General features: G+C 38.9%; 1 protein-coding gene across 1 annotated transcript in view; it reads right to left on the bottom strand.

The window, feature by feature from the left end:
* Positions 1–25,901, bottom strand: part of LOC133532374 (uncharacterized) — an 80,514-nt gene that overhangs the window by 19,198 nt on the left and 35,415 nt on the right. The window contains exons 14-19 of the mRNA XM_061870984.1: positions 24,687–24,780; positions 11,427–11,533; positions 9,251–9,391; positions 8,560–8,663; positions 7,952–8,165; positions 949–1,037 (exon numbers count right to left, since the gene is read on the bottom strand). Of these exons, the coding sequence (XP_061726968.1) occupies positions 949–1,037; positions 7,952–8,165; positions 8,560–8,663; positions 9,251–9,391; positions 11,427–11,533; positions 24,687–24,780 (749 nt within the window). The remainder of the gene's footprint in view (positions 1–948; positions 1,038–7,951; positions 8,166–8,559; positions 8,664–9,250; positions 9,392–11,426; positions 11,534–24,686; positions 24,781–25,901) is intronic.

Here is a 25,901-nt window from a genome sequence, read left to right as displayed (position 1 = left end):
GTATTTTAAAACGTATGTCGCCTAGAATTGGAGAATAAACGCAGATTTAGATTTCTGATTCTATTTTTTTTTTCATCAATCAGCAATATCACCAACATCGACTACTCTTAATGGTTGCCACCATCGAAATGCCCGCCTGCAGATATTTATTACTGTAGCAGGGCGATAGTTTTCAATTCAAATATATAATCGTTACCAGTTACCTACCAAAAGACTGTGAAGGTTTAAATCTCCACCGTATAAGATAAAGATAAAAAAAGTTTATTTCCACAACTACCAAAGACAAAAAATAAAATAACATAGAACGTGAGATAAAACAAAATACACTTAAATGCACAAAAAAATATACAAAATAAAACACAAAAATTTACTACATCTTTTTTTTTCAAAAAATACTCATGACTATATACATATAAAAGCTTCGCCAAACTGAAGACAGTTTGTTGGCGAATAGTGCGCTCTCAATTATTATTATAATTAATACTCTGTGCCTTATATTAGGTACCTACAGAGTACAGAACAAACTTCATATAGTATACTTAGGCTAAGTTTTAACAAAATTTGCGTGAATACATAAATTGTTCAACCATATCGCTTTTTATTACTGTACAGCTAGCATGTGTACCTAGTTCATGTCCTGAGGGGACCTATTATCTCTTAGGTACCTTCATATATGATTTTGGAGTAAAGGCAATGGGTGCCAGTATAATGATTTATGTTCTTATTGTGCTAATAAATTCTCCTCATCTTATCTAAGCCTAAGTATACTATATGTCGTTTGTTCTGTACTCTGTAGGTACCTAATATATACATACTGTTATGCTGTACAACTATTTAGGAAATAAATAAATAATAAATCTATAGTTACGCAAGTACCTCGAGTCTAACAGTCGACCAATGCTGACCACGTAGGACTTGAGAGATGTAAATGGTTGTAGAGTGACTTACTTTCAGTCTCATTCATCCATATTAAATGTGTGACGTTCTCCGCCCAGCGCGAGCCGTGGGTTATCCTCGTTTCGTTGCCCACGTCGTACCTGCGAACAAAATGTTTATTTACCACACTGCGACTTAACAAACACCTACACAATAGGGGTAAAACAGACAGCCCCATGTGCAGAGCGTGCATGGAAGAAGAAGAAACAACAAAACATATTCTCCTAGACTGCAAACAGGTAGAAGTATACAGGAACAAATACCTAGGGACTCCGTGCACACTAGGAGAGGCAATTAGCAACCTGAAAACTTTGCTAGGCTTCGTGGAGGAGCTGGGGTGGTTAGAGTAGCGCTACCTCGTTTCACGCAAAATAGGCACAATGGTTGTCGATTTGCGGAAAAATGCCCAGAAGCACTAACTAACTAACTACCACACTGCGAGGAAACTACTTAATAAAAAAATATAAACTGGTTGATGGTCGTCACTGCCAATTGCGACGCAACGTTCTGACGCAACACTTTACTTTAGGTTATGTTGTTCCAACCCAGGAACTCCAAATGTGGAACGACAGTGTTCTTAATTGAATTAGGCAGAATCTTGGAATTTCTTTAAAAAAAAACTTTATGAAGAACGTGACGAATATTAGCAATAGACACTGGAAAACATATGTTTCTGGTCTGGAGTTTGTGGAGTCCTATCATGGTCACGTATTTTATTCGTAGGTAGTTTTGTCTCTGGCCATAAAAATATACCAAATAAATCTCAGAATATTAAATTATACAAGAGGGATTTAATCGCGTATTAGTTCGTGAAGCTGAGCTTTTACTGGAGTCAGGACCAAACCATAGGATCGAGCTGCATAACCCTAAAATCCTGTCCACGGATCGCCATTTCAATAGCAAGTAGAACAGTGAAAGATGGCGCTACTACGACCAGCAGTGCTCTTTGTGTCGTGTTTAACTTAAAATAACAAAAAATAGTTTTACATGTGTTTTTAACTTCAAAGTGTGTTCAAAATGACAACAATGGACCAATTCGCAACAACAAGTGTTATTAATAAAAACTGATGAGTAGATAAAATAAAAAAGGTGAATAAAACTTAGACAGTGACTAAGTGTTTTTGAGTGACAATATCAAGTGTTCGTGGATTTTTGTAACTAAATTAATAAAATATACATTACTAAAGTGTGAACAATATAATAAAAAACGGAATAATAACTAATTTTGAGGTACATACAGCACAATTTCCAAATTTAGACAATAAATAACAGTTTGCTCGGCTCGCCTACAAATATTGAATACGGCGCCATCTATGATGAAATAGCGTTACCACGTGGATCAAGGTTGTAATCGAGAAGGAAGATCCTAGTAAAGAGACATAGCTTAACTTTAGTACGCGGAATCCATCAAAGAGGGCGTTAAAATTAAAATAAAAAACCAGTAACTTATTATCAATATAAACCACCATGTCAACAAAAACCGTCAAAGCTTCGAGTTCCAGAAGATTATTGAGTAAAATTAATTGCAAAAAGTGCGCATCGACTATTACCACAAAAGAATATTTAAAATGTTCTAAGTGTAAACATACGTACCATCGAAAATGCACCACTAATGTTAGCTCCCAGAGATTTTTACTTATGACAAGTAAAAATAAACAGACATGGAAATGTAGCAACTGCGTAACAAACCTAAACACTCAAACTGAGAGCGCGACATCTGAATCTCATATTCTTGAATCGTCAAGCAAATCAAACGATGACTCTACGCAACTAACACCGAACTCTATACATAGTGACTTACCACCCAAAACGTCAAGTACAGCTGATGAACGGGAAAAGAGTCAAATTTCACAATCTCCGGAGCGGCAAAGCGACGAGACTCAGCGCCTCCAAGAACAAAATAGCGGCATACAGGAAGAGGTGAAACCGCTGGACGGAAATCAGTCTACAGAGAAGCAACTTACTACAGTGCAAAACCACTCGAAACAATTTGACGATGAACAGCGCAAAGTGGAACTTGGTGAGGAGCAGCGCGACGTGGACCGGTGTGCCGACAAGCGGCACAGTGTGGAACAGCCTGCTAGTAGTAGTACTAACTTGTATGAGGTACCAGCGTCTCCTAAACGCGTTAACACCTCGAAGGCATTGGAAGATAGCTCTTGCGACAGCAAAATATATCCCAGTATCGACTATGTCACAAAACGAAATGCTAGAAAATCTTACCATTTTTCGGACGAATATCTTAATACATCTACAGATACGGACGACTCAGAGGACTCTACCTCAAAATCGAGTAGTAGACAGGAACAGTTAAGTCTGCCTAATATGCCTGATTTGAATAGCTCTGAAATAGCGAACTTGCAGTCTACAAATCAGAAATTAACGTTACAGCTGCTAAGTGCTCACGAAGAAATTGCTCGCTTGAATAGTGACATTACTAAACTAAAAAATACAGTTGACAATTGCTATATCAAAATAAAAACTTACCGCAAAATATTAAATGAAAATACATCAAATAATCCAATTTCAACCGTAAGAGGTAAGAAAAAAAAGAATAAAAACGCTAGCAAGAATAAATCTCGGAAATCTATACTACCTCTACCAACGAAATTACATATAAGTAGCACGCCAATCTCGAACTTAGCTCAAAAAGAACTTTCTACGGCTGCGAATCCCACGAAACGGACTACAGCCCCGGAGCCAGTTTCTACAAAACATGGGCCGCCATCACTCAAAATAGAAACGACGAAACACATAGTAAGGCCGAAACTTTGCCTAATAAGTGCTAACAAAAGAAATAAAATACTGCAAGTGGCACAGAATGCACTTTCAGACACTTTAGAGATATGTCATTACTTAATGCCCAATTGTGGTATTACAGAATTGTTTCGTGACATTAGCAAAAAGACAGTAAATTTCACAAAGCAGGATTATTGCATTGTCTACATCGGGGAAGAAGATTTTAAGGAAACTAAAGATTACCAGCGTTTAGTGAACATTATTAGAGATACTTTATCAAAATTAGATTACACCAACTTTATTATATGTTTACCTACATACAGGTGTAAAAATACTGGCATTATGTTAAATTGGAGGATTGAAACTTTTAATAATTTACTTTACCGTGATAACTTAAAATATGAGTACTCATTTTTACTTGACTCAAATGTCGAACTGTCATTTGAGTATGATATGTTTAGCAGAGCGTCTGGATATGTAAATAACAACGGTGTAGAGCGGATATTTCAAGGTATGAAGAAAACTATCTTGTATATAGAGCAATTTAATATGTTCAACCAACCGGAACAAAAAGTTATTTTCTCTCCCAAACATAATGATATAGGTATACAGACAGACCCGTTACCTCCTGTAACAAATAACTCTAATATAACAACTCACTCTCATTCCTTTCGTGCCTAAAACCACATTAAAAACTAAAAATACTCACCACCATTACACTACAAGTTTCCAGTTATTGCACCAGAATATAGCTAGTGTTTTAAAAAAACAGGATGAGCTAGAAATTGTTCTGGAAGAATATTCCGCAAAAAAACAGCTAATTAATATCTTATGCCTAACTGAAACTTTCCTTAAAAAAGGAATGGAACAAAACGTCTGCATTAACAAATACAAAATGGCAGCTTCTTTCTCGCGCCTCCGTGAAAGAAGAGGCGGCTCATGCATTTTACTTAAAAATGAATTAGACTACAAAACACTAAATATTTGCGATCAAATTTCAGAAAACTATATATTTGAATGCTGTGGAATACAGATAGAGCAAATGGGACTGATTGTTATCTGTATATACAGGACTCCCTCTTCGAATGTACTGGAATTCTTAGAAAAATTAAATTATATGCTTTCTAAAATAAATAAAAAACAGAGCAAAATTATCTTGTGTGGAGACTGGAATATTAACATACTGAAAACTGATAAGATAAGTCAAGAATTAATTAGCATTTTGGAAGCAAATAATTTTAAAATTCATACCTCTACCCCGACGCGTCAATCGTCGTGTATAGACCTCGTAGCCAGTAACATAGCGCAGGTTTTGAGCCGAAATGACCATTTGGGCTTGTCGGATCATAATACGGGACAGTTTGTCTCATTTGATGTAGGGAAACTAAAATATGTTAGGTACTGGTACGAATATAGGCGAGACTTTAGTGCGGAAAATACACAGAAATTCATCAATGCTATACATTCTTTATCTTTTCATGATTTATTTACTAATAATGAGATGAATGCAGCATTCAGTGAGTTTCATAGCTCACTAATTCTCTTTTTTGAATTATGTTTTCCGATAATTAAGGTGAGAATTACTCATAAAACTAAGAACTCGCCTTGGATAACAAAAGGGATAAGGAAATGTTGCAAACAAAAGCGATGTCTCTACCTCTCTTACAGAAAATCAACTGCTAGTGATAAGTCACTTTCTAAAAGTCTTTACATTAAGTACTCAAAAACGCTGCGACGTTGCATTAATAAAGCTCAACGTATGGTCAACAAAAAGACAATTAAAACCGCTAGAAATAAATGTAAAGCAACGTGGTCAGTAATTCATCGCAATATTAACACCAAGGGATTTATAAAACAGGTAAACCAAATATACAACAACGGCAAATACATAGATGATCCCCTAGAAATAGCGGAATAATTTAATAATTTCTTTATAGATCCTACTTGTACAAATAACACGAATACAGCGCCTCTACCCAGGTCTCATAAATGCAACCAAATAAACTCTATGTTTTTAACTCCCGTATCGGAAAATGAGGTGCTAAACATTATTTTTTCGCTAAATAACACAAATTCGGTTGGATATGACTTTATAAGCACCAAATTATTAAAATTATGCGCTTATAAGTTAGCTATTCCTCTGTCGTATTTAATTAATCTCTCTATCACCACAGGTATATTTCCGGATCGTCTTAAATACTCGATAGTTAAGCCTATATACAAAAAAGGTAACGCTCTAGACATGAATAACTATAGACCCATCACTCTTATCCCAATAATGTCAAAAGTCTTCGAAAAAGTTATTGCTAAGAGATTATATGATTTCCTATACAAAAACAAACTACTAAGCACGGACCAGTTCGGATTCCAGTCAGGTAAATCGACGTCTCTGGCTAGTTTTTCTTTAGTTAAATATGTTACCGAGTGTCTTGATCGTAAAGAGCCTATTATAGCATTATTTTTAGATATGTCAAAGGCATTTGATTTTGTAAACCATAAAACGCTTCTCAATAAACTTTACGATTATGGCATTAGAGGTAAAGCCCATGACTGGCTTACTAGCTACCTAAATGATAGGAGACAGTGCACTGAAATATGTAAAGTAATTAATGATGAAAAAGTTTGTGTCATGTCAGAATATAAACTTAATGGCCGAGGAGTTCCTCAAGGAAGCATTTTAGGACCATTATTATTTATTCTATATATTAATGACTTTCCCGATGTAACAACACACAAATCTATATTATTTGCTGATGATACTACTTTATTGTTTAAATGTACGAACGTAGACACCTTTGAAAATGAAATTAATGAATCTATTACAGCCATAGTAAATTGGCTGAATAATCATGATCTTAGAATTAATATTAGTAAAACCAAAGCTGTACAATTTAGAACAAATAAGAGCCAAGCATTATCTATAAATATAATGTACAATAATATTAAAGTAGAAATGGTTAATTCAACTGTCTTTTTGGGATTAACTCTTGACGAACACTGTAACTGGAAGAAACATATTGACCTTGTATGCACTAAAGTGAACCGATTTGTGTACGCACTCAAACGACTAAAAAATATCGCATCCTTAGACACAGCTTTAAACGCCTACCATAGCTATGTATCATCTGTGTTACGATATGGCGTTATAATCTGGGGTAACTCAGTTGACTTTGATAGAGCATTTAAAGCTCAAAAAAAGTGCATCAGAGCATTAAGCGGTATTGGTACAAGGCAATCGTGTAAACCCATGTTTAAAAAACTCAAAATTCTTCCTTTGGCATGTATATACATAGCAGAAATATGCATTTTTGTAAAAAAACATTACCAATACTTTACTTTTATAGCTCAAGTAAATCCAAATGCTAGAGCTAATCGACTGAACAAACTTCTTGGAACAAAAAACAATTTGGCCCTTTATCGAAATAATGTCGATGGGATGACATACACAATATATAATAAACTGCCACAATCGTTAAGAGACATGCCACTTATTAAATTTAAACGAGCGATTATAATATTTTTAAGCCAGCACAATTTTTATAGCGTTAAGGAATATTTAAATATAGATTTCTATTGATATTATGACATTTTATTATTTATTAATTCTATTCTTGGCTCTATTTTCATTGTTAATATTTAATAATAATAATTTATTGAAATATAATGTTATTGTAATTGATTATGCAAATATGTAATTTAATGTAATATAATGTAAATAGGTTTTTAAAATATTTTGCATGCCTACTAGTATAAGGTATTGACATTATCTGGACATAATATTATTGACTATACCATCCTATCTGTACATAATGTTAAGCAAATAAACACATTTCATTTCATTTCAGTGCGGGAAGCCATTGGAATCAAATAACATTGCAATTGCAATCAGGACGAGAGTTTGGGGATCTCATCCACATGGAATCCAGTCATTAGAATATGTAAGCAGAAACGAATATGAACAGTCGAAACATTGAATATCGTTAGTGTTGTGTGTCGAACTGTAAACACGTGTGCGCACTAGGGATGTTACTCTACATCTCTAGTGCGCAAAACGTTCAAGTTGATACGTTGATAAACAAGACCAAGTGCGGATAATTCGAAAAACTCGAGCGGCTAGAAGATGTTGATGTTAGCTGTGGCCAGTCTTCTCCGAAACCACGGGGACAACGCCGTCCTCGGAACGTCGGAGATAAATTTAAAACTCCCGAATAAACCCCGCTTCTATATTTCATAAAAAAATGTAAAATTCGTAAAATTTTGAATCTAAGAATCTTACCAAGTCCCATTCTGCAACACACTATCAGTGATATTCTTGAAGATCTTCGTGTCATTCTCTATGCCCGGTTCGAGGGGTCCCACGGAGAAGGTGACGGGGATGACCCACTTGGGCGCCGGCGGGGGCTTGGTGGTGCGGGGCGCGGGGCGCCGCGTGGTGGGCGCGGGCGTGGTGCTGGTGGCGTTCTCGTCTTCCATCGTGTCCGTCAAGTTCTCTGAAAGATCAGCATCAGCGTCCATTCATAAAGTTAATACTTAAATATCGCCATATTCATTTAAATGCATTTATAACATTTACCATTGGCATCAGAAACTGTGAAGTTGTTTATGTATCACCGCGATGACGAACAAGCATTCGTTCGACGCCTACCTAGTAATTGGATACTGTACCCTGTGGAATTTTCAACTCCAGGTGTACATGCGCATTGTTGACTCTTTAAAAACCTACACTCCTTTTAAATATGAAGAACCCATAGTTATTCGAAATTTTTTTAGCAGAAAGTTAATTCCCTAACCGAAATTTTCACGCAAGAAAATTCCTATGAAATCACACATGAAATTTTTCAGCTAAAGATAAGATTTAGGAATGTACCAATAAGCCAAGATTACCTGGTTCATAGAAGAGTTCTTCAAGATCAGCCCGCAAGTCCAGAGTCAGAAGAGAGTTGATCATAGGAGGTTCAGGGTCTGGCGGATCCGCAGTCATCACGAAACTGCAACAAATTATTGGTATTTTAGCTTTGTTTCTGATCTGAGAACTGATCCAACCTGAGAATTTTGGATGCAATAGCCGGTATCAAAACCACTCCCACAGGTTGTTTGATGTTAGATACTGGAATAAGAAATGTGCGAGTTTTTGTGAAAATTTGGCTTTTGAGTATAGTAGGTATTAGATAAATATGGGATAGGAATCAATAAAATCCCTCGCGTTCTTCTTAAGAAGGAAGTATAGCACTTGACCGTCCATACAAAAAGAGAAAACGTTTTACCACCTCTAAATAATTTCCATTCTCCATGATTTTTTTGTATGTTATTACACACAATAAAAAACGAGGTTTATCTTTTTATCAAAATTAAAAAAAAAAACAAAAAAGCGAAACCTATAAACCTAGAATATATTATGCTGAAGCGATCGACATCAACATCAAAGTGATTTATTAAGATTTAGTTAGTGGGAAACGTTTTCTCCCGAAATTGAATTTCATAGAATTACCGTTATTTCGTTAGACTTGAAGAGCTATTCTTCCCTATTAAACGTCTCATAAATAGGTGTCTGTATATGTGATAGTTTATTACTCACCGTTCCTGCTTCAGCAGCACATCGCCCTGGGGCGTGTTGAGAGCGGCCAGCAGCGGGTAGCCGGCCTTCTCGCACCAGCCGTCCCAGGCGTGCGGCGGCGCGCCGCCCGCGCCCGGCCGCTGCAGCGCGCGCCACAGGTCTCTGCAACGCGTGCCGGTACATTACGACCACAGAGTATGGGCACCTTCGTATTTAGGGTCATTGTCTGAGAATATGTCTGCAGTTGCCTGTTGTTTGACATGATGCCCTCATTAGGGGAATTGTGTTTTCCAATAAACCAATTAATTTCTGAATACATAAATCAGTATATTAATATTGTGGTCACGAAATGGTGCGCTTTAAGAGGAATTTCCTCCCGCGGACGCACCGGTTGTGGAATGAGCCGAGGTTTTCCCGAGGGTCTAGATGAGGTTCTTCAAAAAAGGAGTTTACAGAGTTTTAAAGGGTCGGCAACGCGCATGTAACACCTCTGGCCCGCGGATGCTCCGGTTGTGGAATGAGCCGAGGTTTCCCCGAGGGTCTAGATGAGGTTCTTCAAAAAAGGAGTGTACAGATTTTTAAAGGGTCGGCAACGCGCATGTAACACCTCTGGAGTTGCAGGCGTCCATAGGCTACGATGACTGCTTATCATCAGGCGGGCCGTATAATTGCTTGCCACCGTCGTGGTATAAAAAAAAATAGTTCGTTTTTTCTAACATTTCGAAGAAGGTCAACGATTTTGACCTATTTTTATTAAAAGCCTCTTTTGAAAAGTAAGTCACAGCTAATATCTGACAATTATAAATCATATACGATTATTTAGGTACATATTTTTGCTTTCATAAGTAGTATTTAACTATTTTTTTAAAAGCATTATTCAATAATTTGCAATAAAAAGACAAGTCAATAATAATGTTTACCTTTTTTCTAATGCTAAAAAAACGAACTATAGAGTCAAACCAAGATAAGTTTGCAGCAATTTTGACAGCTCAGAGAGTGCAAGTGTTCATTTAAACGTCTAACTTCCATGACGTTCACTTAACACTTGCACAGGCAGGGCTATCAAGATCACTGCCAACTTAGCTTGGACTGACTCTAAATGCCACGACTCTTTTTATAAATTTTGTATGGGTAGCGGTGTGAAATTAGACCGCAGACATATTTTTTGACAATGACCGTTTACGCTCGTGCCGCAAAGTGGTAAATAAACTGTACATTTATAAATGCGTGGTGAAACTGAAATAAATATCTTCCAACCTTTACTTGAACAATTCACATTCATACAAAAAGATAAATTGTATGAATGATTATTGATTGTAATGAATATTGAAAACGTATGCTTCAAACAAGATAATTCATTCAAAATAAGATAAAATAAGTCTTTTGCAAACATTTCATTTTTGGTACAAACTTTTGTCGCTGACTTTACTTTTCTTACCACGGGCAACTAATACTCATCGAGACAATGCTAAAAACCTCAAACACAATTAGGTTGCGTTGTTTTATCACAGTTCCTATGGCCACCTATTGTCTCCATAATATTGCATTTTCATCCGACTTACAAATGTATGGAATTTTTTTAGCTCAAATGGAAATCGAGAATGGGATCAAAGCTCAAAGGACCATGGGCAGCTTTGTATGGAGCCTGGTCCAAAACCCAACAGAAATGAGAGTTAGGTCATTAGATAGATATTTCTATGTACTTCATTTCGTTCTATGGGCACCAAGCGGAATCCCATTGCAGAACTGAGATATTTGTATTTTAGTCAAAATGTCATCACCCTTATTACCTAGGCAATAGAGTCCAAGTAAGTAAATTAATTGCTGCAGGGTGGCGAGCGTGGCAAATGGTTTAGTTTCCCGCTTGGTGCCCGTAGTATGAAATGAAATACATAGAAATACCTATCTAATGACCTAATTCTCTACTCTGTTGGTTATTGGACCATTTTGACGCATAGGCCTTTACAGAGACGGCGTTAGGCGTTGGCAACGTGGGCCTCGCGCATCAAATAAGTACCTATATCGGGGTCACAACTTAAAAATGTTCGTTATTTCTTGCGTTACTAGAGGGCCTTGCTAAATGTACCTTGCCCACATCAAATTTTGGTCTTGCACCGCCACTGGTCCTTTAGGTTTCGAGACCCACATTAATGAACTAACAAACCAAGATACATACTATTAGGGTAAGTTAACCGACCTAGCATCAGCGCTGGCGCTGCGATGGTCCCGCAGCAGCCTCGCCAGCGCGGCGCGGCCCGCGGCCTCGCCTGCGGCCTCGATCGCCATGCTCACTATCGCCGCTCCCTGCAACAACGGTACATTCTGTGTCATGTTCATGTTCTAGAATTAAATAGATAAAAGATATATATGTTACTGTAAAAGCCCGAAGTACGGTAAAACCTAGGATATACCGGTAATACCTAGGTTTTACCGATGCCGATCGGTAAAAGCCCGAAATGTGAGATAATTATTGTTCACTTCGGGCTTTTACCGACATGAATTTGGTAAATCCTAGGTCTTAACACGTCGACCGGTAAAGGTTGAATCATCCACTGGTTCTTGACATTATTAGATGAAAATCTTGTATCAGTTTAAGGGGCGTTACATGTAGCGCCATTTAGAGTGATGCTTCGTATTGTTTCGGCTATTTTACTAGTCATATAGATATAGGTCTTTCGGTTTTGCTGAAGGTGAGAGTGAACTCTACTCACTGCAAATTCGAGAGCCGTGAGTAGGAATGTAGAAGTCCTGAGAGCAGAGTAATGTGTGTCACATACCCTTTGTAAGCAATATGCCCAGTTGGTGGGAATTTTCGGGCTGTAGCTAGCCGCTGTAATGGGAAACAGAAACGCGTTCCGTATGTGCTTTGTTTTCCAGATGACTAGGGTGCACTGCATAATGCAGAGATTATCATATCGCGAACGGTTGGCATCTTGACTAGGTACCAAGGTTTAGGTATAGTTTACAGTAAAAACAAATTAGGTATCTATTAATAGTTCTCGCCTGTTGAAGCGACTATGGCTGGGTGATCAAATGACACCCAGATGCTTTCAATTAAATCATTTTATTTTAATTAAAAAACCTTTTGCGAAGCGTGGGTCATGGTAGTGGTTCGTAAGGGAGAGAAATAAGCCTGTCTGGTTCCGTGGTATGTTGGTACTCCCCTGTCATGCTAGATGGTCGTACCGAGGGCCGTTGGTTAGCCAGGAACGTCTTTAAGCGCCGTGGACAGCTGATGTGGATGCGAATGGAGGCCTCTGCGTCCCTAGGAACTATTGGTACGGCCGGTCGGAACAAAGGAACCGCGCCGCTAAAGGGTTATTTGAACCGGAATCTTACAGCTCTACTATGTAAGACTGCTGTCGACCGAAAGTGCGATTTTGTGTCTTAAGCAAGCTGTCAGGTACTACAAGGACATGAACACGCCGATCTATGCGTGCTTTTTGGACTTGTCAAAGGCGTTTGACCTGGTTGTATACAAGCTTATAAAAACGGGAGATTCCATTGAACATGTCGCGTTGCTTAAACATTGGTACAACAGCCAGGTCAACCGAGTGAGATGGGCGGGAGAGGAGTCTGATGAGTACAAACTACAATATGGAGCGAGACAGGGAGGGCTAACATCCCTTCTCCTTTTCAACGTCTACGTAAACGAGTTGATCGAGGCACTCAGCAGGGCACATGTCGGTTGCCATACAGGTGATGTGTGTTTTAACAATATAAGTTACGCTGACGACATGGCGTTGCTGGGGCCTTCGGCTGACGCGGTAGGATGGTCTAAAATAAAACACGGCCCAAAGTTAGCTTGTTATATTCAAAGCTCGTAAGTATAACTCCTAAAAGTTGTAGATCGCTTTAAGTATTTGGGGCATATACTTACAACTGAATTGAATGACGATGACGATCTGGATCTGGAAAGGGAGAAAAGAGCGACGGCAGTGAGAGGCAATATGCTTGCCCCCAGGTTCGCACGGTGTAATACATCAGTTAAATTGACGCTCTTTAGAGCTTACTGTCAGACTTTTTACATGTGCAGCCTGTGGGTGAAGTTTACACAACGAGCCTATAACGCATTGCGCGTTCAATATAATAACATCTTGAGGATGCTGTTGCGGCTGCCGAAGCACTGCAGCGCGTCCGGCATGTTCGCTGAGGCGCGAGTAGATGACTTTTTTGCCATCAGGCGAAAAAGAATCGCCTCCATGCTGACACGGGTGCGCGGCAGCAGCAACAGTCTACTCAAGGTGTTGGCCGAGCACCTCGACTGCCATGTTATAAAGTTTTGGGTGGAGGTGGCAATTGGGAGAGCGAAATAGAGTATGGTAACCTGCGCCCCTACTCTCCACACATCTTAGTGTTTAGTTATAAGTTCTTTTTTTTATTTTACTCTTAGTACCTAATTAGCATAGTTTTAAGTTTAATACTAATAATCGTTATGGATCAGTGATGTAAAATAAACGGTTTAAAAAAAAAATATTCATGCCCAGGGGACGAGACGAAACTTAAATACGTCCTTTTCTACATATTAAAGGTTGTGTTAAACTATTTACTTTTATACCTAACATTTTATTCTGTAAGAAAAGGAGACACTTGACCTGTCCGACGCGTCGCGTGTGATGTCACGGCGCGAAGCTCATGAACGCGACCGCACAGGACCGGACTCTAAAGCGACAAAGATGTCAGTGGGTCGCATCGAACGCCTAGGATTGAATGTGCCCCTCCCGAAGACTGAAGCAATTGTCTTCGGGGGACCTGGAAGGGCGCTACCTGAGGACTTAACTATAGCTGTTGCAGGTGAGAGGGTTCCGGTCAACTCACACATGAAGTACCTGGGTCTTGTTCTTGACCGGAGGTGGAATTTAGAACAGGTTAGCGCCCCGAATCGTGGGTGCTGCCTCAGCCCTTAGCCCGCTATTACCAAACGTGGGTGGGCCGAAAACCCCTTGTCGGCGCCTGTACGTGGGTGTTGTTCGGAGCATGGCCTTGTACGGGGCAAGAATTTGGGCAGACAGGCTCTTGGCTAAAGCCAAGCCTTTCCTAAGGAGTCCGCTGAGGGTGGTGGCCTTGCGCATAATAAAGGCATACCATACGGTGTATTTCGCGGTGGCGTGAGCCCTGACAGGCACTCCACCCCGGGAGCTGGAAACTAAAATGATAGCTGGAAATTACCGTATGAGAGTAGAGCCCAGAGCGCGTGGAGAACGCCTCGACCCAGAGGAGGCGAAGAGAGAGCAACGACAGGCTGTCAAGAGACTGAGGGACCGCTGGAAGAGTGACCTGGAGAATTCCTTCTATGAAGTCCGCAGTATAGGGGCTCTCCTCCCGTCATTTAACCAGTGGCTCGATAGAGAACACGGGGTGCCCAGCTACAGATTGACGCAGGTAACAACCGGATACGGTTGCTTCGGTCATTACCTGCATGAAATTAAGAGAGAACCAACGACAATCTGCCATGACACGGCCCAGCACACACTTGAATCGTGCAGGCGATGGGTTGTGGTATGCCAAAACATGGTGGTGGCAGGGGAAATCACGAGTGGGGACCTCTCGCTGCACGACGTCGTGTCAGCCATGTTGCGCAGCAAGAGGGCATGGAAGGAAGTTGAGGCCTTTTGCGAATCTGTGATTTCCCAAAAGGAAGCAGCGGAGCGGTTGCGCGCAGATAGTGCAGATGCGCTACCGCTCCGGCGTAGGCGAAGAGGGAGGGTCTCCTCCCTAGGTAGGCAATATGCCCTAGCCAACAGCTAGTTCCTCCCCCTCGTAGAGCCAGTGGATTGGGGGCCCACACGGAACGGCTCTGCACGTGTGGGAGGAGAGCCAAGCGTCCTGGTACTCTTCCTCATTGGCGCGGGTGTCCAACACAGGTCGGTCGGCCTGCCGAGGGGCGTCGCAGATAGAATGCCGCAAGCGATCCCATGACGCTCCCGTAACGGCAAAGAGGATGACACCGCAGGGGATGTTAGTGGGTATTCCCCTCCCCTTCCTCTGGCTTACAGAGGGAGTAACGGGAGGAGTGAGTCCCACATACCACCCCCCAATGGGCTTCCCCAGCCCGGGGTGAGATGCGTAAATGCATTTACCCCTGCGTCAAAAAAAAAGAGGACAGGGATAACACGCTTATCATTCATGCTGTTGCTTTCCAGAATAACTACCCCGCGTGACCCTCACGTGACCCCGTCGCCTCTAAATGGCGATCCAAGTATGCCCCGTAGAATCATGCGTCCATCTGGTCAAGAGGTGTTAGTTGCACCACCCACACCGACCCCCGAAAAATCCAGCAAAATGCAAAGGGCATTAATTATTACTCGTGCTGGAGTTCCAAGAGGCGATGGCCTCGCTCAGTACTGCCTGAGCTCCAGCGCGGTCCCTCGCCTTTGCTTTTTGCGACGCACTCGCTTAGGCGTACGACCCGTCGTCGTTGCGCTACGAGCTACTGACTACTCTAATGTTATAAACTATACATGTTTAAAACAATTTGGAAAGCAACAAATTACTCTAAAGGCAACTTTCTCTTCACTCTTGGGAAATTTCCGAGCATATTCTTGGGAATGTTCTCGCGAGAACTTTCTCGAGCACTTTCTCGGCATTTTCTTTGTCCGTTTATTGAAGGAAACATACTTATTTATTAGGATAATGTTCCATTTTTTGCTCATATTAAATCCGTATGTGTGTTTTATTGATATTAGTAAAGCGACCTAGTCTCGAAACAATATTTTAAACTTAATAGAGCAAATTTCTCATTTCGCGATACGATAATCTCTGCATTAAGCAAAGCACCCTAGTCATCTGGAAAGCGAAGCACATACGGAACGTGTTTCTGTTACCCATTACAGCGGCTAGCTACAGCCCGAAAATTCCCACCAACTGGGCATATTGCTTACAGAGGGTATGTGACACACTGTACATTACTCTGCTCTCAGGACTTCTACATACCTGCTCACGGTGTTCGAATTTGCAGTGAGTAGAGTTCACTCTCACCTTCAGCAAAACCGAAAGACCTAGATCTATATGACTAGTAAAATAGCCGAAACAATACGAAGCATCACTCTAAATGGCACTACATGTGACGCCCCTTACACTGATACAAGATTTTCATCTAATAATGTCAAGAACCAGTGCATTATTGAACCTTTACCGGTCGCCGTGGTAAGACCTAGGATTTACCAAATCCATGTCGGTAAAAGCCCGAAGTGAACAATAATTATCTCACATTTCGGGCTTTTACCGATCGGCATCGGTAAAACCTAGGTCTTACCGGTATATCCTAGGTTTTACCGTACTTCGGGCTTTTACAGTAACATATACATAGATTGACTAAGTCCCACGGTCAGCTCAAGAAGGCTTGTGTTCTGGGTACTCATCCAACGATATACAGGCTGTTTAATATTTAGTCACCTGCAATAATTTACGGGGTGAATATATAAGTCATACTGAGCACCTTTAACTATGGGTCCAACCAAAAAATCGAGAAAAAAAAGTGGCTGTTTCATACATTTTTGCTGTCTGACCTTGACATTTTCTATGGGAGAGTAAATTTTTTTCGGGATTTTTGCTCAGGGCCCTTATTCGACATGCTAAAAGTGACGTTTCGTGTTGATTTCCATTTGATGTGAGAAATATTGTGACTTGTCGAATTGCTATTATCACCACCTGTCAGTGAACAATATCCACACTAGAGGCGGGGCGTTGTACCGGAATAGTTTTTGGAACAGGTTATTTGTAATAGACTACTTTTAGCTTGTCGAGTATTTAAAAGTACGGACTTTGATTTTTGAAATAAAACAAATATGAAACTTTTATCACCTCGTACCTCCATTCTTACCGTTACTTTAGGTAAAATAAAATTTTGTTAACAGATGGTCGTCTGGGTGTCTGTTGTATCTAAAAATAATGTAATAATATATAACAAAAATATGACAATAGATTCATAGCCTTCACTCAAAGCGTCACCATATTTCCGACCCTTACCGAAATAATAAGTCGATATTTGTATAAATAATCCTTATTTGTAAGACGCCTAAGCACGGCAAATACGTAAACTGCCTATTGGGGGTCATACTCGTAAAACTGGTATTTTAGACGTACTTTTGGTACGAGTAACAGAGACGTACTTTTGGTACGCAGTCCCAGCTCTAGTCAGGATTCTAGTTGTCAAATATAAGCGTGTCGAATACGTATTAGTTAACTGTCAAATGAAATTAGATCAACGGTAGACTTTTTTGTCGATGGGTATGGCTGCCATGTTTGGATTTATGACATTGAAAAGGGGATCCTAAGGCAGAGAGAAGTTTTATCTGTACGATTTTGATTCTTCTACTGGACGCAAGATGGAGTTAGCTGCCAAATTCCGATCAGGCTGACGCAACTAGGAAGAAAAAAGTTTTGTATGGAATTTGTTTCGCAAATCATTGCCAACGAAGAAAAAGAAAACGTCAGTGCTATTTATTCTGTCAAGTTTACATCAAGTCTACTGTCAGCCTAATTGCTTTGTTTGTTTTGAAGGCTTCAATGTTTTGTTCGGGTATTTCGTGTAATTTCTTTATTATTTAGTGCAAAAATCGAAAATAGTCAACCGTGATCAGAGTAAAGAGCGAGTTTGTTACAATGCCAGCGAGAAAACGGTTTACTAAGTGTGAAATATGTGGCAAGCGAGCCACTCGAGAAAATCACGAAAAAAGGGATTTTATGGCGAAATTTCCCTTGGATGAAGACTGGTAAGTATTGCTTTAGATACTTTTGACCTTATTTTGGGTCAGCAGGCTATAAACACATCGAAAATTAGATATTTTACATTATTTTTCGTTGTGAACTAGGTATGTACTATAACTATCGATAACTGTAGTTTTATTTGTATATCAGTGTAAATAATTAAATTAAATATGTGAAATTTCCTTAGAACTAGCATGCAATATGACCATAATTTTTTCGTCGAAGCTTAATAATGCATAAATTATCTATTACTTATGCATTAATGGTCATTAGTTAACATATTTTTTTTATCTAGTGATTATTTAATATATTAACCTAAAATGTAACAAAATTAATCTCTGTTTTTATGATAAATAAAGAAATATTATAGGACATTATTACACAAACTGACTTAGTACTAAAGTATGAATGGCATGTGTTGTGGGTACTTAGACAACGATATATATATATATATATATATACCCACAACACATGCCATTCATACTTTAGTACTAAGTCAGTTTGTGCAATAATGTATATATATATGTACATAGACCTAATTTATAAGTATTTATAAATACATAGAAAATACCCATGTCTCAGGAACAAATATTCATGCTCATCACACTAATAAATGCCCGTTCCAGGATTTGAACCTGGGACCATCGGCTTCATAGGCAGGGTCGCTGCCAACAAGGCCAGACCCGTTCTCATGATTAACAGACATATAAATACATAAAAAGTTAAAGCATTGATAAAGGGTTGTTGATAACTGGATGCCGAAAAACATGATTTATAGATGCATATTAGCGCGAAATAATCAGTTGATCATCTCATTAGCAAACACATGGAATATAAACTGTAGATAAAGTCATGTTTTTCCAAGGCTGTATGTTTTCAGATGCAGGCAGTGGGCCAAATTTGTTGGGAACGAAGACCTGATACATCTTCCCATAGAAAAGTTACATTTATTCAAACATGTATGTGCACATCATTATGAAAATCAAGCATTTAATAAAATAAAAAAACACGACTTAAAAACTGTATTAAAATAATTCGGGTCCACATTAAGCCCGACCAGATAGTAGTCCAATTAAGAACTATCCACTTTATAACATACAACTTAAATGTGGACTCGATGCTAACCTGATTTCGAGTACAAAATTTGTAGACAGGAGCCTATGTTTCAACCCTCCCCATTTTATCGATATCGATAAGAATCGTAAGCGTGTAGCGTACTACACTATTTAAATCGCTTATGTTGGTACTATGGTTCTTTGACAGTTCTTTGTCGTACATTTTGGTAATGATTTGCGAAACAAACTGATTCCACTCGCTAGTATGGAAGTCCCGTCTCTTAAAACGTAGTGATTATATGCTCTTTGACAATGACATGCAGTTGCGTCGATGTAGATCTATCATAAAAACGTACATGTGACGCATGTGACAATTGTCCAGGATGAAAGAAATATCTTGACAATTAACATAAAGCAATACAATACCACAAAATGTCAACAAGAAAACAGATTTATTATATAAATACAAATTATATACTAATTTTAAAACCAATGGTCGTGGGTTCTAACCCCGGCTCTTAACAATGTGCATCTTGTATCATGTACCGATTGCTTTTCAGTAAAGTAAAATATATTATCATGAGGAAGATGGAGTAGCCCCAATAAGGTATATTTTCCCCTCTGGGTTAGAAGGTCAGATAGTAGTGAGACAGGGAGATATAGTGAAGAATGCGGAAAAACAAGCATTTATTGTGTTGTTAGGCTAATTCTTTTTTTCAAAATTTGAAAACGAACGCAACAGCATGCTCAAAGCCCCCTGTGAGTCAGAATCTGTCAAATTCAGGCTTAAGACGAAACAGGAGCTGAGCCCGTACACAAATTTGAGATTTTTAGGTAAAAGGTAAAAAATATCGCCGTCGCGCTGACGAGTGTGGCACCCCGTACCTAGCTAGAGACTATCCCTTGTGTGTGTACCAACAAACCAAATTTTAGACAAATATGATACGTCTTCTTCTTCTTTGTCGTTGTACTCTTTGCAGAGCGTCGTGGTCAACTGCTGATATCAGGCGCAGATGTTGCTTGCCGTACGATCTCTCGCCATTTTTCGCGGTTGGGGGCCATTCTGGCAAATGCGTTCAGGGGACCCTTCATGGCAGATTTGATTTGGTCAGTCCATCGCATAGGTGGTCTTTTGCGCGGTCTTTTTCCGTTTGCTCTACCCTGCACCACTAGACGCTCTATGGAGTCGTTGTTCCTCCCCGAGACGTGACCGAAAAAACTGAGTATGCGGGTCTTTACGAGAGTCGAAAGGCGCTGCTTGATACGGAGTTCTTTAAGGATGGAGACATTAGTCCGAAACTCGGTCCAGGATATCCCCAGCATTTTCCTCCAGCACCATATTTCTAGGGCGTCTATCGTCTTCTCCTCTGTCTTTTGGATAGTCCAGGTCTCCGCAGCGTATAAGAATATAGGAAAAACGAGGGCCCGTACAAGCCGAACCTTCGTGGTGTTTGTGACGTTTCGGTGATACGTAGCCTATACGTAAAAACTAGCTAAGACAAATCCTTTATAATTTCAGGATTTTCTACACAGCACAGAACATGGCACCCATATAGATCTCAATTCCGTTGTCGGCGAGTCAACAACGACACATATTCTTAATATTGAACTTAATTGGCTCTCATTTCACATTTATGTTTTAAATTAATTATAGGCATAGACATACCATATCCTATTGTAAGTACAAAGTTTCAGAGCAATCTAGCTAGCCGATTTAAAATGAGAGCGTAACTACATTTGTATGGAGAACCGAATTTGCCGCGGACGCACAATGTAGCATAATCGGATTAGGACCAACCTCGAAATCTCTGTAACAGTCATGAAATTTATTATGTATATAAATTAAAGGCCCCGTTTTCATGCCCAAACCATTTAACATTTGGGGACCTCGAGGAATCCGAACCATCTTGGAAAATGTGTACCATCAACACAACAGTCAACATTAAAACTTATTAAATTCTACACAAAAAAGTCCTCGATATCTTTGCAGAACAATACATCTTGTTATAGAGAATACTTGCTGAATCTAAGTTTAACGCTTATACACTTCCAAGGGACATTCTCTTAAAAGGAAACTCGGAGGAATATGAATTCTATTTTTAACTATACATTTGTACGTGGTCTACCCCAATATTAACATTTTACTCTACTGTGACTAAACCAGAAAGAAGGGTTATGGGTGTAAGTACTGATGATTCAGTACACCCAGTAGCTAGGTATTAGGATACTGGACGGATTTTTTTAAATGACGTATCGTTAGATTCCTCTTGCCATTCACAACCTACTTTTACTTGTTCTATTAAAGAAAAATCAATACAGCCGCTTTGAGAGGACTCCGAATATTAAATCATATTTTTTCTTCTAGCGCCTAAACTATTGAGCGGAGTACAGTAAAACAGACATCAGTAGATCCACAGTTAGTATACAAGTGCTATGCGATACAAAGTTACTAAAATTAACGGAAGAAAAAGGTTTAGGGCTAAATAATACGTCATTTAAAAAATCCGTCCAGTATCCTAAGCTACAGGGTGTCCTGAATCCTCAGTACTTATACCCATAACCCTACTTTCTGGTTAAGTTGCAGTCAAGTAAAATATTGATATTGGGGTAGATTATGTACAAATGTATAGTTAAAAGTGGAATTTTTATTCTTACAAGTTTCCTATTAAGAGAATATCCCATGAAAGGGTATAAGGGCTAAATCTGGGTTTAGCAAGTATTTTTTAAAGCAAGATCATTTTTTTTCACAAAGAAGTCTAAAACTATTTTATGTAGAATTTTATAAGCTTGAATGTTGCCTTACACGATTATTGAATAAAGAACATAGATTTAGAGTAAAACGCGAATTTCTCCTGGATGGTCCACATTTTCCAAGATGGCTGCGGTTCCTCGAGGTCCCCAAATGTCAAATGGTGTGGGCATGAAAAAGGGGCCTTTAAGGGGCGTATATACATACCAAATTTCATGACTGTTCAGACATTTCGAGTTTGGTCCTAATCCGACTGTGCTAATGCCACTATGTACGTAAACTGTAACTGTACTGCGGACTCAACCTTCACGTTATAATTTTTTAAGTATTAACGTTGACATAGTAACGAAAATAATAAACACGTCAATTGAAGTAAACAGTATTATTATATGCAAGAAAATTTTGCAAAATAGGTACATTAATGATTAATATGTAAAACACCATTAATTATTGAATTATAATTATGATTTTGTGTTAAAAAATATGAGACCAATTATACAGCCCGATTACACGGGCTACATATTAAAAATGATTATCATGGAAACAGTAAATATACACAGGTGAACAAAGTTATAGTAAAATAGGTGCATAATTTCAGAGCTTGCCTGGCCCACCTGTACCACCTACCATGACCACGGCCGTCTCCTACTATTATTTTTTTCTAATACCTATGGCATTACTAGCGAATAGTATTCCATGTTCTTGATCCAGAATTTAAACCCTTAACTACATATTTGTGGCACTTGGGGTTGAATTTGAAACTCTAGGGCACTAGCGTGGCTCTATGAGAGCGCCTTATATAGGCTTCTGGTGACCAGAGGATCAGCATTGTTAACCAGCGCGGAAATGCACCCAGCCTTCTGGGCACCCTACCAAGCGACCAGAATATAGGGCAAATATTTTATGTATACGTTTTTGACTTAAGTGTTTTTATCATGTTTTATATTTAAACTTACAGATGTCGAACTACCAGCAAAGTTTTTGAAGAGGTGTAGTTTTTATATTTCCTGGTACCAAACTGATACAGAAAATTGGAACATCAGTAAATAATCTACACCGAAGACAATGAAATATAGTCACATAATACTTTAATGTTTTATTTTATTAAAGAAATCGGTAAAAAAATGTGTTAACTGAAAAAGATAAATTTTATTTTATTTGTAGTTGAATAACAAAATATGTATTTAATCTCCTTTTAACATAGGAATTCTCTTTGTGTAGGTACATATAAATAATAGGTACTTAGGTCTTGGTAAGTAATATAGACAGTACAGTAGGTCTTATCTTAATAATTTGAGATCTCATACATGCGTTCCGATATATCTGATGGCGACTGTACATACAATGGGGTCGCGTATACGAGTACAAAGAACATTAAAATAGTTGTTGATAGACCAAGTGAGCGAGCTACTATGGTACCTATCTTTATATCAATTTTATGTATTATGTAAGAGCGCAATACAGAATTTTTTTTTGACAAATGTAGTATTATTTTTATAGTAATAAAGGTTATTCATGAACCATCTCGTAATTTAAAAAAAACGGACTTTATCTCTAAATCATATGCCTTATATTTACAGATGTGTTAGGTTACAACTTGGTTCGTGAACGTGGTTTAGAAGCAACTTGAGACTGGGTGCGGAGTAAATTGCATCATTTTTTTTTACAATTTTGAGCGTTTATAGGAGAATATGTGGAGCGAGCATTATTCGACGTGTAGGTGTGGGTTCAACAAAAAGATCGCATGTCAATAGTTCTTTATTGTCGTTAAAATTCAATTAATAATCGCCTTTATCGACCATCAACTATGTGGTCACTTTTTAATTGATTGACGTTGTCAGGTACAGTTTCACTACTCGCCGCCGCATTGTTCATAGCGCATTACTTATCCTATCGAATACAAGATGTCGCTGATTCCTGTAAACTTATGTTTAAAAAAAAAAGACGCTTTACTCTATGCCATATATTGTAGGAAAGGAAGGGTATTCCCTGTCGTACGTCAAAAAATCCAAGATGGTGCCCAAGCCCATGGACAAAAAAGTCTAGCAATAAAATCAACACTTGTCAAAATTTGACATTAGCAATCCACAGTCAGGTGACAATCAAATCAAACCGAACCACTTCGAGTTCAGAGCCATTTCAAACTATATAGTAGTAATAAACAAAGTTGATTTTTGTTTGATTATTTTTTCTATGAATGAGTTTTGATTGTTCCAAATGATAATATCCACAGTTGATAGAATCAACACTTGATACAATCAACATGCGATAGAATCAAGTGTTGATTTGATGTGGACGCGAAATTTGACAGTTGTGCATCTCGAATAAGGCCCCAGTATGACCTATATATTCAGCCCGTAAAATATTGCAATTGACTAAATAAACATACAAATAGTTAAATCCATAGAAAACATCCATGACTCAGGAACAAATATCCGTGCTCATCACACGAATAAATGCCCTTACTAGGATTTGATCCCGGACCATCGGCTTCATAGGGACCAGGACCATAGGCAGGGTCACTATTCACTAGGCCAGACCGGTCACAAACCTACCCTTACCTTACTAGTAAAGACTTGTCGCCGCTCAGCACCTTCCTCGAAAGGAGCAGTCTTTCTGAGGATTTGTGTGCCAGAGAGAGAGATTCGGAGATCAGTCATTGGTGTGTAAGCGCCTTCATCTTCATGCTTAAATAAAATAACCTTGACGCCAGAGGCGGCGCTTGCAATGGGCGACGTGGGCGTCCACCTACAGCCTCGCAGTCCGAGGTGCCTCGTGCCTCAAATGCGTATAAGTCAGGCGCAACGTATAAAAATATTCGTTATTTTTTGCGCCACCAGAGGGCTTCGCTAAATGTATCTTGCCTGCACCATATTTTGGTCTTGCCCCGCTACTGCTTGATTGATGTCGTAATTTATTTACGTAGGACCTGAAAAGCACTAACTTTGTGCAATGACAGCTCATCAGCAGCGGACTCGATGTCGGCGCGCTCGAGCCGCGGGGACGCTACCGCGCGGACAGACGTGCTCGAGTCCAACCTGGAAACAAGCAATAAAGTTTAAACAGTCCACAGAACTGATGGTATAGTCTAGTGGTTACCTATAACTAAGGGTAACCCGGTTTCAGCGAATTCGAAAAAACCGGTAAAACCGGGTTTGAAATCAGTTGTCAAAACCGAGTTTCAAGTTTGATAAAACCGGCTTTGTCGAGATTTTTGATTATACAGTTTTGTATACAAATAATACTTTGATGAGCAACAGGCACTTAACAGTTTATTCGTGTATTTAGTAGAATACAATACATTTATGTATTAAATGTTTAAATAAACAGTCACAATATAGTAGAATGTCATCCAAGTATGAAACTCACCCATTTCTGACGCGAGATTTTCGCTTAATAGTTCGTGACAGTAAAAACTTTATGGGTGCAGTTTAATGGTCGTGGATATGACAACTAGAAATGTAGTAGAAGACTGAATATTAAAGTTTTGATCCTCAAAATACTTGCTTATTATACAAATTATATATAGAATCTAAATCACCGGAAACCCGGTTTAGCTGTTCTACAAAAACCGAAAAACAGGTTTCCTAAAATATGCGCGGTTTTGTAACCCCTACCTATCACAAAAACGCAAAAATGAGACTGGGCTGCTCGTTTTTGCGTTTCCCCTTATAGCTTAAGCTTTACCTAAACGGCAGCTTTCAAATCTAAATTTGGAAGCTTAGTTAATCATAATCAATGTCTAACTAACATTGTCAACCGGACACTTTCGATAAAACACGCAGAACATGGAATATGTACTAGCCTGTATGACATATGTACGTACGGCAGACCTATATAGTCTCATAGGATCTCATAATGTTTAATTTAGTGCAAATTAGCTTGTGAAGATATCTTATAACTCCGTATAAGATAAAATAAAGTCTAAGAAAAAAACGTGCCTCGAAAACACAAGAAAAATGTATACTCAAATAGATCGCGATATACCGATGGCGACACCGTTTGATATTTAACACATATCAGTGAAAGAACATGGGTCAAATAACCATATGTCGTTCTTAGTGTTTTAATGCTGTGTCGAAAGATGGCAGTAAATTTAGTTGTCTACAAAATTTGCTTTGACAATACGCCTCTATACTAAGTTCACATAGCCAAGAGT

The sequence above is a fragment of the Cydia pomonella genome, chromosome 27 (genome assembly GCF_033807575.1).
Source record: "Cydia pomonella isolate Wapato2018A chromosome 27, ilCydPomo1, whole genome shotgun sequence".
Lineage (NCBI taxonomy): Eukaryota > Metazoa > Arthropoda > Insecta > Lepidoptera > Tortricidae > Cydia > Cydia pomonella.
The sequence above is the reverse complement of the archived record's forward strand: the minus strand, read 5'-3'. Positions and strand labels throughout refer to the sequence as shown.